Consider the following 13,467-nt stretch of genomic DNA (forward strand, 5'->3'; position numbering starts at 1 on the left):
TGCTCAAGGCTTTGAAAAAAGACGGCATAGTAACCCAGCACTGAGCACTCTAGCAAGGACTGGCACAATGGTTCCAGAACTTCATTCAACTCTAAGGACTCTATGGACACTGTGCCTGTCACCCGGCTCTATCACCGAGCATCTGCTGGCTGTATTATCCAAAGAATTTGAGAATTGTCAGACCCGTCACGTGTGAGTTGGTGCTATCAAAAAAGCAACAAGAATATCTCTAGTATCTGAAATACATAAGAGTTGGCTCTGTTACCTGAGCTGTAAAGATCAGTCAGCTGTAAAAGTTCAGGTAATAGTGCACTTCTCATGGCTTTCACATGCATCTAGTTGTACAATTTAATATGATAGCCTGCTGTGTAAACAAAGTGTTACAGATTTGGCCCCATAATACATTTATGCAGGAATCATTTGTACGACGTGTGAGCTGTGAGTGAATGAGTGACGATACTATGTAACAAAGTTGAACCATCTCTAACCATCAGCTCCATAACACAGGTTATGTGGATCTTTTCTAAGATGCTTCCAGGTGGAGCTATCTGACAGCCCTCGAGTACTTCAATTATGAGAGAGTTATTGATATTAGTTGAGATATGCATGCGTTATCGCTATCACTGAAGTTATGCTATTTTCATTTTAATCACTCAAGCTATGTCAAATAGGCATCCCCCCAGAGCCATTTGAGTCTGGGCATTGGGCTCTGTTATATCATCCAAACTATGTGATCACCATATTGCCCAATTGCACATACGAGTGAGCTGCCTATCACCAAGGTTTTATGGGAGTCCCCTGCATCACAGGAGCTTCACTGAAATGTCATCTGTCAACTGAGGTATGTGTGAGTAAGCCGTGTCTGCTGGTTCTATAACTGAAAACCGCAGTGGCCACAATTGGGCATTAGAGCATTAAATATGAAAGTTGCTCACTCACCTGAAAACAAAGGTTCCTCCAGCACCATGGCCCAGCACGTATTTAGGGTTAAAAGAAATCTTCCCCACTATGATCAACTCACCCTGGTCATCTGTAAGAAGAGGCACATGCGATAGGGTAGTGAGAATTCAAATACATTTCTTGTGTGGCACAATTCCAAAGCAATGGAAATGCAAGTCACACATTCAACGATCAATGCAACTACAATCTGGCCACCATTCATCGCCCGAAGGCAGTAACATGGTTCTTGTTTTTTCTGTCTCCAAATGGAAAAATAAACTATATATTGGTGTTGCAACGTGAAGGGAAGAATGGAACACTGGAAGACTGGAATATGGGGTCCTGAACACAGCTTTAATTACACGGATAATGGTTGCACAACTCAGGGAATAAAAACAGAAGCCCTCTGGGCAGCAGGGGGTAAACTCGACAAACTAGGCTACCTCTACCACACAGTCTCTCTTCCAAGGTTCTGTTTGCCAAGAATCTGCAGGCCAGACACCCAGACAGTAAAGATTACAAGAACTCTTCATCCTACATATGACGTCAACAGCAGAAGGAGCAGTGCAGGGGACACTTAAAAATCCCACTAACTACGAGTGACGTTTGCTTCATCCCCAAGAGGCTGAACCCCAGGCAGCTGTTATAAGGACTATGCAAGCAAGCTGGAATTGTTCCCTTTCGATTTCTTAAAAAGAAAACTCATTTACTTATTCAGTCTACCTCAAAATCTGGGCCTGTTTGTGCTCTAAAATAAACCTGTTTGAAGTCTGTTGCGTAAGTGCTGAGTTATCTGTTGATCCCCAGCCAAATCGTTTGCCTAAGTATAGAGTCCAACACGTGTCATGGCCACATTGCCTCCTAGGGTAGAAGATGGCCTCTTGTGGTTGTTGGACGCCTTGTGTCTTCAGGGGTCAGGAATGAGAAGGTTCATAGTTCTACCTCCTGCACTTGTGTCTCCTGTACTTAGAAGTCCATCTGGAACAACTCAGGTAGTTATTCCGTCCATCCACTACTTGGGTTGGTCTGGGTAGAGTTTTCTTACACTCTACCTGGGGGTTGGAGCAGTGCCGATGACCTGCTCACCGCCATCCTAGTGTGATCCCTACCTAGCCTATCTTTATGCTAATGCTGGTGTTGGAGATGTAGCAGCTAGCTCGCTCTGACACGTTTAGTTGATATAGCATCAACTCTTCTTCAGTAAGCTTAAGGTTATACAGCAGCCTTGACTCACTGAGCAACCTTAAGGGACATAGCACCCCTGACCTGCTTGACAACCTTAATGGAATAGATTTACCACACCTGATGTTCTTCAGCAACCTCTCTAATACTCTGTCTGGCCCCTGCCAGTTCCCGTCCCCAGGGCCATAACAGGATCTCTGCTTGGATCATCAATCTGGGCTCTGGGTCTCTATAGTTAACCTGAGTTGACCCACTTCCAGTGTTCGGCTCTGTCCCTAAGTGACCCCCTTGGTCTTATACGCTCCAGTTCATGGCCTCCTCCTCATGCTGCTCTTACTCCTGCACCGCCTCCTGTTCTTGCTCCTCCATCACCTTCTGCTCTTCCTTCTATGGCTCTATCCTCTGCACTTCTCCTACAACCTCTCACTCCCCTTCCGCCAGCTCCTCCAATTTCTCTTCCACACTTCCCTTCCCATGTCAGGACCTACTGGCTTTTGCAGCATTCCGAAGGTCTTGGGCGAGGTCCCGGGCTGTGGGAAAGATTGTGCATTCATTGGCACCTTGCTCAGTGACTTTTGATGTACCAGCACCAGTGGTTTGTATTGCCGTACCTTGTGCGGCGCTCTGGGGAAGTACAATCCCCGCAAGGCTGTGCCCCACATGGTGTGACATCAGCACGTCCACAGGCAGCTCGGGACAGCCATTCTTCGCTCCGCACTGCACTCACATGGATCGGAAGGGCCCAGTGTTCCTGACCTGTTGTTTTCCAGTAAGTAATTTGCACTTGTTTCATCTGACCTCTTGGTGCCTTTTTGACCCTTTGCTCTGCTTTCCTGGATTACCAGCGGATTCCCCTTGTTGTGACGTTTGGCTTTCTTTTGAACTTGTTGCTCTTTCTCTGTTTTGTCCCTACCTGCTTTTTGGCTTACTTCTTGGATAAACCTGAACTGTTGTGCTGCTTTTGGACTTCTTGTGTTCTGTATTGACCCTTAGTTTTCTGCCTTCGTGCCATTTGGGTCAGGCCCACACATTTCCCTGTGACATGTTTGCGTGTGCTGGCAACTAAAGTCGGGTGGTCTTCCTTGCCTATGGACTTCCTTTACTGGGAGGAGCAATTCTCCTTATGTTATCCCACCCTCTAAAATCCTTACCCAAGTAGGAAGGGCAACAAGGGAAGTGGGTGGTGTTGCTAACTTGTTGACTCTGGATGGTTCAATAACTGGGTCCCTACTGGTTGCTTCCTCCTCTAGCGCTGCTGGTGTTCGTACTTCTGCCTTTTTGCTTGATCCCCTAGCCTTGAGAGGCACAGCTCCACCTCACTGATGAGCCCCAACAAGGCTGAAACACTTGTATGAGGTTGCTGTTGGTACTCTTGTTCAGAAGAGAATTGCCATAGCATTCCGGTGCTGGACTGCCCATGTGGGCGGGACAAAGACTGATATGCAAATGGTTATTTCCCTTCTGTAAAAGGTACAGTGAGCTAAAGTGTGGCTGTGGACTCTCAAGTGGGTACCATCCCAAAGAACAGGTCATTTAGCTGTGTTTGTTCTCGCAGAGGGGCGCCTATGGAATATTTTTTGATTTTTTTAAGGGACTTAGGTTTAGTCACCCTAAGTTTCCTAGGGTCATCCAGACGTGGACCCCTTGCTCACTGTGCTCAGAAAGACATAGCTCCACCTCTTTGATGAGGCCCAACAAGGCTGAAACACGTGTATGGGGTTGCTGTTGGTACTCTTGTTCAGAAGAGAATTGCCATAGCATTTGGGTGCTGGACTGCCCATGTGGGCGGGACAAAGACTGATATGCAAATGGATATTTCCCTTCTGTAAAAGGTACAGTGAACTAAAGTGTGGCTGCAGACTCTCGAATGGGTACCATCCCAAAGAACAGGTCATTTAGCCGTGTTCGTTCTCGCAGAGGGGTGCCTATGGAATATTTCTTCACTAGGCAAACTTGCAGGAAGTTCCTCTCCCGTTTGACGGAATCAGCTAGAAAAGATTACTAGTAACTGTCAGTGCTGGTTGGTCAAGCGGTAATTCCGTTTAAAGCAATTTTCTGTTAAAAAATTTGGTTTTTGTTACAGTTTGCGGTACATGCAGGGTTTGGTGCAGCCAATGTGTGATTAGCTGCAATTTTCACTAAGCACACAAAGCGTTAATGGAGCCAGAGGCATTCATGGAATCCCTTGTTTGTTTGTCCAGACACCAGCAATCTTCTCTCGGCCTGGGGTTTCTCCCTCACGGTCAATATGGCGATCCCTCCACCCATTGCTCTAGCCTTTATATCTGGAGAAAGGAGGCACCATTCATTCTGCAGTCATTGAGGGTAATCTTCTGGTATGGATAACTTCTGATCCTAATGGTCAAGGACAGGGAGTGCTCTAAAGTTTTCCCCATGTATTGCCTCCAGAGGTCGCATCAAGGAGCTGGTGTCTCCGCCTAAGCCTCTTAGTTTCTCGTAGATGGCTAGGCCAAGTGGCTTTCACATAGTGGTCATATATACAGTCTTGACAGTCCATGAATGACAAAAGGCTGACAAATGGGCCTTGCTGTATTTCTATCCTTCTGGGTGTTAAAAGGATGGCAATTGGTCATCACTTTGACTGCCTTGCACAGCTGAGAGGCTGAATTAACCTTTCTGAGAACTATATCTCCTAGCTGAGCTTTGGTGAAGACTTTTTATTAGCCATCTTCTAGCTTCAGGAATGTGCGGCCTAACACATTCTCTTACATCCGCTCTCATCTATTCTTTTCCTTACAATGTGAGAGGGCAGATATCACCAAACTCTAGGATGCCATACTTATTTTACTCTAGTGCAGAGCACCTCACACAAGCACTGATGCATTTGACTCTGCTAGCTTGCTCTGTTACCTCAGCCCCTTAAATAGGACCATGGCTGTTAACATCTCATTACAGATGGTGGCATGATTGCAAATATTCTCCAAAGCCACCATATATGGCACCTAATTGTGCAAAGCTATCTGTATGTGTACAATTTGAAACTGGGGCATTCACATCAGTGACCCCAAGACTTTGCATCAACTGGGTCATAGGAATACACCAACCCTACCCACTACACTCAAACCATAGAAACCAAACTGTAAATAATGAATAGCTTAACGCGTCCACCCTCATCCACAATGGTCAACCATGCAGACATGGTACACCCAAGTCATGATGGTATTATGATGTGCAAAGAAAGGTAACATATGGTAAACATTATCCAATAAACAGAAAGATTTCCCACATTTTCTATAACTGAAGTTTGTCGATATAATTACATTTATCCCAGAATAAGTTGCATGGCTGTTTAGTGGGAGAGAATAAACTGTAGACCCAGATAATGTTTTTTTTACATACATAACAGAACTGCAGAGAAAGTACACTGTATCCTTAAAGAACACCAGTTAATTTGGTCAAGTAAGAAAAACGTTTTACTTTATGAAATTCTTTACAAAGAACATCAGGGTCAGGCACCATTAATCTCTTTTTTTGTCATGGTTTTGTAAAGGAAGTAGAAGGAGGCTATTAACTCCTATCTTTGCCTCACCTTCTTAACCTCCTACTATCGCCTTCAGCAAAATATGTCCTGCAGCGCATCTAGGGTGTCCCAATGCTTAGACCAATCTTGAACCCGCTAGTCTTGGATATATTCCAAGACCCTAGTACAAGTCCTAGAATAGCGACTGTGTGACCCTCCTAAGAGCATTGTAGTACCATTGCAGCCTGAAATAAAACTATGTGCACATGCCAAGCTATAATGAAAGTACCTCAATCCCATGCCAAGGTCTAACCAAATGTAAATGAACTAGTCCTTGGCATCAGAATTGGTACGTAACCCTTGTCTTCTTTGTGTCCAGCCCCAAATCTCTGTGGCGCCCACTGTTGTGATGTCACAACCAAAGTAGCAATGTTCCTGTAGGAAAACTGTTTCTCTTGGGAGGGTCCATAAAGAGTTACAGGGCTATACATAGCAACACGATTCATGTAAAGTACATTTCAGACACTCAATATGGTTCCCAATTGCTCAGAACATGAGCCTATTGGCTGAAAACAAAAATAAGAAGAGGCAATTCCGAACCATCCGCCTGCTCAATGCTGCTTTTAGACTTTGTGCACCTTGAAGAAGTCTCCTACTTTTCCTTCAATGTTTCTGCTGGTTTGGCAACTCCAGCTTGTCATCACCATTGAACACATCTCAATAATTGTTTCTGGCACACTCCTTCTTTCTGGTGAGGAGGGCAAGCTATTACATCAGCCATAAAGAAACTTCCAGCCCATTCCATAACAGTGCATGATGCCCACTATGTTTTAGAACAACCTTACCTGTACACAGAGTGGGGATTCAACAATCCACTGAACCCCCTACCCATCTCCCCAGTACTGCCCTATTCCTTGTGTCACAAATCCTGCAAATATTTTAAGACAGACTTACAGAAATGAGTCATTCATGTCAATTCTCCTTTAAGAATGCATATAGCCCTCAACGTGGCTACCACATCACCATACCGCACATTAAACAGAAGCAGTTCACTATTAACATGATGGCTTGTTTGTCATGCTTGTACACTAAACAGACATTCTCAAGTACATTACATTATCAAAATGTGCAAGCTGCATTTCCAAACTCTTAACCGATAAGGAGGGATCACTTGGCTTGCCAGAAGGTAAGTAGCAATCAAGCAGTTGCAAATCAATGGCTTTTGTACTGGATATTTCAAATGTGGATTGCTACCAAGAAGAAACTAAAACAATTCACAATGAACTCTGTACAGGACAGCGCAAATGAACATTGTTTACCTGTAATGACACGTTTATATGGATGGTTATCTATTAAAGATAGACATGTTGTGCAAAAGCCTGTCATCTAGTGGCTGTCCAGACAATTACTCAAATTGTTGATACAAATTACCCCATAGTGCTGGACATGCCTGTAGTAAGACCGTGGCGGCAAGGGGGGTGATATGCACTCAAACCACCACAGCCCTTTCCCTGCAGGACATTTCACCAAGGTAGTTTTACAGGGGGTATCAGTCAAGGGATATGGAAATGGAACTATGAAGGGTGGGGGAAAGAACAGGCGCAGGCCCCCTATAAAAAACTAAGTAAAATGCATTGAAACATCTGCAGCGTGGAATGTATTATCCATTGATTGCACCATGGACATGGAGTCTTCTTGTGAAATTGGTAAAAGCCTTCTAACCTCATACATGTCTACAAGAATTAAGGTGGTTCTTGCAGAACATCAAATTGGAAAATGTCCAATAAGCACTGTTTTAGTTGGAAGAATGAATCTGTTGTAGGTTGGCATGCTGCTCATACAGAAGTAATTAGAGAAGAGATTTTTATTTTATTTTTTTTTATTTTTATTTGTGTGTAATCTTTTTAGATTTTTACAAAATGGTTTTTCGTCGTTACGAAGTAGATGGACTCAAAAAAAAGTGATCACAAGAGCTTTGGTCGTCTAAACTTTAATCGTCTAGACTATGCAGGGAGATCTAGGACGCCGTCTAGCTCATGGATGCGAATTCACGTTGGCATCAATGAGGGTTGGTCTTTTCCATGGCGATGATTAGAAGTTTAGCCGTCGGAATTAGCCATCTAGTTCGAGCTCCTGTGATTAGACGGTTCCACCACGTATCTTCATCATCTACGAAAGAATTTATGCGCAGAGGGCCAAAGAAGGCGTCCCTTTCTTGTGCAATCGGCGGGCAGGCCATCAGGAGGTGTCTTATAGTTTCTATTGTTTGTGAATTTTTGCAGAGTCGACAGGTTTTGTCCTTAGTTGCTGCTCAGATAGCTAAGATTTCCTGGGTGGGTAGTAGATTGAGACGAGCTTTTAGTAGAGTTTTCATTAGCAGTTTACTAGGATACTTTGTGCAGTACTCCATTGGCTCTCTGAGCTTGTTAGGAGCAGGTGGCAGATGGCTTAGCAGTTTGTTTGATACTGATTTTTCGTTTGTGTTTATCCAATCTAGCCATTCCATTTTCGATTTGATTCTTGAAGGATTTTGGAGTAGTTCTTCTTCTAAACACGCGATCTCCTGCAATGTTTGTTGTTGAATTTCAACCCAGTGTTTTAGCATCTGGTTGTTTCCTTTGGTAATTTCTTCATTAATCATGCGGTATATTTGGAGGCTCTCCGGGTGTCGAATCTTTCTAAATAGCTGCATTGTACTTTGGGCCACTATTGCAGTCAAAGAGAGCAGGCCGAGTTCTCGTCTTATTGCTGCAGACGATGTGGATTTTGGAAGTCCAAGTATTGTTCGCCAGATAAAGCCTTCCAATTTAGGCCAGAAAGTGGATGGGATTGAAGGTGTTGCATCCATGCCGTATACCAGGGACGGAATTACTTTTGCCTTGTAAAACTGGATTGCAGGTAACAGGCTAAATTTGCCATATTTCCTATCAACTGCTCGGAGCTGGGCTGTTAGGTGTTTAGTCTTTGTCCATAAAGATTGTTGCATACTAGATGCGTTCTTAGAGCTGTCAATTTCGACCCCAAGGTATTTAAACGCTGAGACGACTTCAATTTTTGACTTGAAGAGGAACCACTGCAGGCTTTCTTTCTTTTTATTTCTCTTTTTCTGCATAATCAAGATTTTAGTTTTTGATTAGTTTATCTCCAAATTGTTGTCCTTGGTGTACTGTGCGAGGTTATCCAGTTGGCGCTGGAGTCCGACCTGTGTGTGGTCCAGGATTATCACGTCGTCGGCATATAGAAGTCGATTGACCCTTACGTTGCCGACTTTGGGTAGAAATGACCTGATCGTATCTTGAGAATCTTCAAAGTCACCTAGGAACGATATGAATAGAGCGGGCGCCAGCGGGCAGCCCTGTTTCACTCCACGGTGGGAAGATATACGGTCGGATAGTAGACCTTGGTTGTTCAGACGGACAGACACACTGGTGTTCGAGTGGAGGGCGATTATGGGAGCCAGGATTTCATCGGGGCAGTTCCATGTCTTTAGTTTATTCCAGAGTTTAGGCCTGTCAACTCTGTCGAACGCCTGAGATAGGACGACGAATGCAAGGAAAACTACTCAGGATCATTATATTGGCTGCAGTGCTAGCGTTTTTCTGGAATCCAGTTTGTAGTGGGTCAGTAGAGGGAGAAAGCTGTGCCCATTTCTGCAAGTAGCTCAGGAGGATTGTGGCGAAGACCTTACCTATGACATCCAGCAGGGCTATAGGTCGATAGTTGGATGGGTCCTCTCCGACGCCCTTCTTGAAAATGGGGACGATAACTGCCTGGGTCCAGGTGTCAGGTAGTGTCCTTCGGTTTTTGCAGTCTTTGAAGATCAGACTCAATACCGCTGACCAGTCATCTGGGTATTCTTTTAGATCGGAGTTTGCTAACTCGTCCAGTCCAGGGGCTCATGATAGTTTCAGCCTTGTGATGACTTTTTTTATCTCGTCTTCGTCTGAGAGGTCCACCCAATTTCCCTCTAGCGATCTCGTTGGAGGGTCGATAGACGTTAAAGGTGAGTCAAAGAGTTCTGAGAAGTGTTTGACCCAGTTTTCTTCGGTGACAGAGTTAATCATTAGGGTTTTGGGATGACAGTTTGTTTGGTTGACCATAGACCAGAAGTCCCGAGATTTTTTGGTGGCTAAAGCCTTGAGCATACTCTCTGCATCTGATTGGTAAAGGTCACATCTTACATTTCTCAGCCATTGTTTGTAATTTCTCCTCTCAGTATGGTAAGATTCCCACAAGGTTGCTGTGTTCAACGCAGCTGCTTCTTTCTTTAATTTCCTTAAGGATCTGCGTTTGGTTACCAGGGTAGCGTTATACACATGGTTATGATTAGACCTTAGATCATTGGTGAGCTTCTGTGGTTTTTTAAAAGGAAGGGGCAGAGGAATGTAGCTGTCTCTGAAGATTGCGTCTTTCGCTTCAATATGAGAAGTTAAGCTTTTGTAGTTATCAGTCAGAGTTTTGATGTCTTTGGAGGACATACACAAACGGGTAGCCTGGGAATTTGTCATGATCGATGGTTTGTAAAATAGATGGTCGCGCACACTGGTGTTACATTTAAGGTTCAATAAGTTGTGGTCGCTAGCCTTTGTTCTAATTATTTCGAAGGAGGTTATGCGCTGGTAGACCTTTTCAGAGACAAAGATGTAATCGAGGGTGGCTGATGAACTATCACGTTCCCACGTAGGTATCAGCATTTGGTCGCTCATAACATTGGCTGCGTTGTGGAGGTTCCTAGAGGTCATTAATACTAGCCATAGTTTTCCCCTTGACTCCGCCAGAGTGTAGGGAGAAGCATTTGTCTTTGGCGCGGTTAGGGCTACATAGTTTGCGTTTAAGTCCCCACAGGAAGAGATTGAGTTTGCAGCAAGTGGTGCACACATTTCTTAACTCAGCCTGTCCCATACATATGACTAGCTTGTGTCCGAGCACTGTTTTGTGAACATGTGCACTGGGCACTATGTAGGGGCTTTGCTACTTCTTGTAGAAGTGAACTTTCACTTAAAACTGCCACAGCCTCTTTGCCTCTGGTCAAGGTTAACGGTTTACCAGAGAGTTAGAAATAATGGTTTATGCATTCAACTATCCATTGTGTCAAGGTCAAGTTCACAATAGACAAGGCTTTAATTTGAGCAAAGTGGCAACAAGCCAAGAAGAGCAGTCAGCAGGTACAGACTGAGGCAGTCCTTTTTAATACCTTAGTGCCCTGTGGGTTTCTAACATCTACACACTTTTTTCAGCTGGTGTACTTGGATATGGGCAAAACAGGGGTGGCTCAACTGTTGGATTTTGTTTTTGAAAATTCAGTTTTATTAAAGTTTTTGAGGTCGCAACATAAAAAGAACAACAATACAACCAATTGAATACGTACAAAGTCAATCACAAACTTTCGATGTGATCGTGCTTCACCCTTGGACCTCCCTCCACCTCAATGCCAAACAACATTAGCCAGGGGGATAAGGTTATTTCAATCCCATCAACCTCTTTTATCCAAGACAGCAACTCACTCCAATAGGTTTGCGCCACATGACACTTCCACCACATATGCACATAGTCCCCCTTTTCAGTGTGACACTTCCAACAGTGAGGGTCATAGCCCTTTCTCATCCTGGCTATCCTCTGTGGGGGGTAATGCCATCTATGAATCAGTTTCAAGGCTTGGTGGCGGTACTGGGGCACAGCTGTGGAGCGGTTGCCCTGTCTACAGATCCTGGTCCATCTCCTGTCGGTGATAGGGGTATCCAGGTCCCTCCCCCATTGTACCTGAGCAGACGGGGGATCCCGTGGGGCAGAGCACAGCAAGTGACTGTAAAGCCTCGATATCACACCTTTTGTTCCTTTATATGTCATTAGAAATTTCTCAAAATCTGTTAGGTCTCTCCTGAGAGTATCTCCCCATCTGCTTTCGGTAAGGGCTGCCTTAAGATGTAAATATCGGAAGGGAGAGAGGCCGGGGAGGCCCAGGGCATCCTTCAGATCTCCAAGGGACATAAACTCTCCATCGACCCAGAGCTGCCCCGCCCTACTAAGACCTGTCTCATACCACTGTTGGAAGGCTAATGGTTTGTCAATTACCTCCCAGAGAGGAGGAGCCCAAATGCAGTTTAGGGGCGAGGGCCATGTCGTGAGCCATCTAAGATAACCCCCCTCTTTCCATATGGACCACAACACCCCCAGGACCGGATGATTCAAAATTCTCCTCGGGATACGTGTCTTGGGGACCCACAACCACTCATCCAGTGTAACCGGGGAGAAGAGCACATTATCCAATGCTACCCACTGTTTCTTTGGGCCCATCACCAGATGGTCGACCAGAACTCGCAGCTGTAATGCTTTATAGTAGGTTGCTAAGTCTGGAAAATTAACTCCCCCCTCATCTTTGGGCCTTATCAATGTTTTGTAGGCGATTCTATGGGATTTTCCCGCCCAGAGATAGTGGAGAAGGGCCCGCTTGACCTCTTGAAAGAACTGTTTCGGTATCTGGGTCGGCAGCATCTGGAACAAGTACAAGAACTTTGGGAGGATAACCATTTTAATGGAATTGAGTTGTGCCATCCAGGAGAGGCCAGACTTCGTCCACCGGTCTAGGTCCCGCTTAACAGCCAACCACAGGGGAGGGGGTAATTTACCTTGAAAAGGTCTGCCAGGTCTGGTGGTATCTGAATTTCCAGGTGGCAGAGTCCCTCCGCCCGTTTATAGAACGGGAGGTCCTCAATGTATCGCCTCTCTCCCTCCTCGAGCTGACCCGCTATAAATGCGACTGACTTTCCCAAATTAACCTTATATCCCGCAAGGGACCCATATCGTTCCAGGCTATTCAGTACTTCAGGGACTGATTGGGATGGGTTGGAGAGATATAACACCACGTCGTCGGCAAATATGCTTATCTTACAATTGGTGTCCCCCATCCTAATGCGTTGAATTTTGTCGTTCCCCCTAATTGCTATGGCCCAGGGTTCCTTTACCAGTGCGTATATAAGAGGGGACAGTGCACACCCCTGCCTCATGCCTCTTTCCAATGGAAGGGGTTCCGATTCAACACCATTTACCACCACTCTTGCAGAAGGGTGAGAATAAAGGGCGGCCATTCATCCTCGCCATTTGGGCACCATCCCCAGAGATGACAAGACCCCCTCCATAAATGCCCAGCTCACCCTATCGAACGCCTTCTCTGCGTCTAGGGATAGGAGAAGAGCGCCCTCCGTTATGACCCCTTTTGAGCTTAACACATGTAAGGTTTTACGCATACTGTCAGCCCCCTGCCTATTCAGTACAAAGCCGACTTGGTCTGGATGGATCAGTCGGGGCAGACATTTTTCTAGACGTGTTGCCAAGATCCAGGTGAAGATCTTCGCATCTGTGTTCAAGAGCGAGATGGGCCTATAAGAGCCACTTTCCACCGGGTCCTTGTCTGGCTTGTGTATTACCGTGATCATGGCCAGCAAGAATGTCGGTGGGATGGTTTCCGGGGTCTTAATTTGGTTGAACAGCTTAGTTAGCGGTTGTATGAGCACTGTTGATATTGTTTAAAAAAGTCAGCTGTGTATCCGTCCCCCCTGGAGTCTTACCCACCTTTAACTGTTTGATGGCCCCCTCGTCCTCTTCCTGTGATATTTCCCTTTCAAGTGCCCCTCTTTCCGGTTCTGTGAGTTTGCGGAGAGGGTGGGTCTCGAGGTATCTCTGGATCTCCTCCTGGGATTCCCCATCTTGCTTAGTATACAGTACTTCATAAAACTCTGCAAATGACTCGGCCACCTGTGTGGTTTATGTTTGGATGTTACCCACCCCATCTCTGATGCCTTCCACCCATCTGCCGGCTCTGTTTCCCTCAGCCTGTTTTTGCCAGTAGGGTCCCAGCCTTGTCTCTT

General features: G+C 45.3%; 1 protein-coding gene across 1 annotated transcript in view; it reads right to left on the minus strand.

The window, feature by feature from the left end:
- Nucleotides 1-13,467, minus strand: part of ERN2 (endoplasmic reticulum to nucleus signaling 2) — a 1,116,259-nt gene that overhangs the window by 325,396 nt on the left and 777,396 nt on the right. Inside the window, exon 14 of the mRNA XM_069647392.1 lies at nucleotides 940-1,030. Coding sequence (XP_069503493.1) covers nucleotides 940-1,030 — 91 coding nt within the window. The remainder of the gene's footprint in view (nucleotides 1-939; nucleotides 1,031-13,467) is intronic.

The sequence above is a fragment of the Ambystoma mexicanum genome, chromosome 2q (assembly GCF_040938575.1).
Source record: "Ambystoma mexicanum isolate Mex_15411 chromosome 2q, UKY_AmexF1_1, whole genome shotgun sequence".
Taxonomy (NCBI): domain Eukaryota; kingdom Metazoa; phylum Chordata; class Amphibia; order Caudata; family Ambystomatidae; genus Ambystoma; species Ambystoma mexicanum.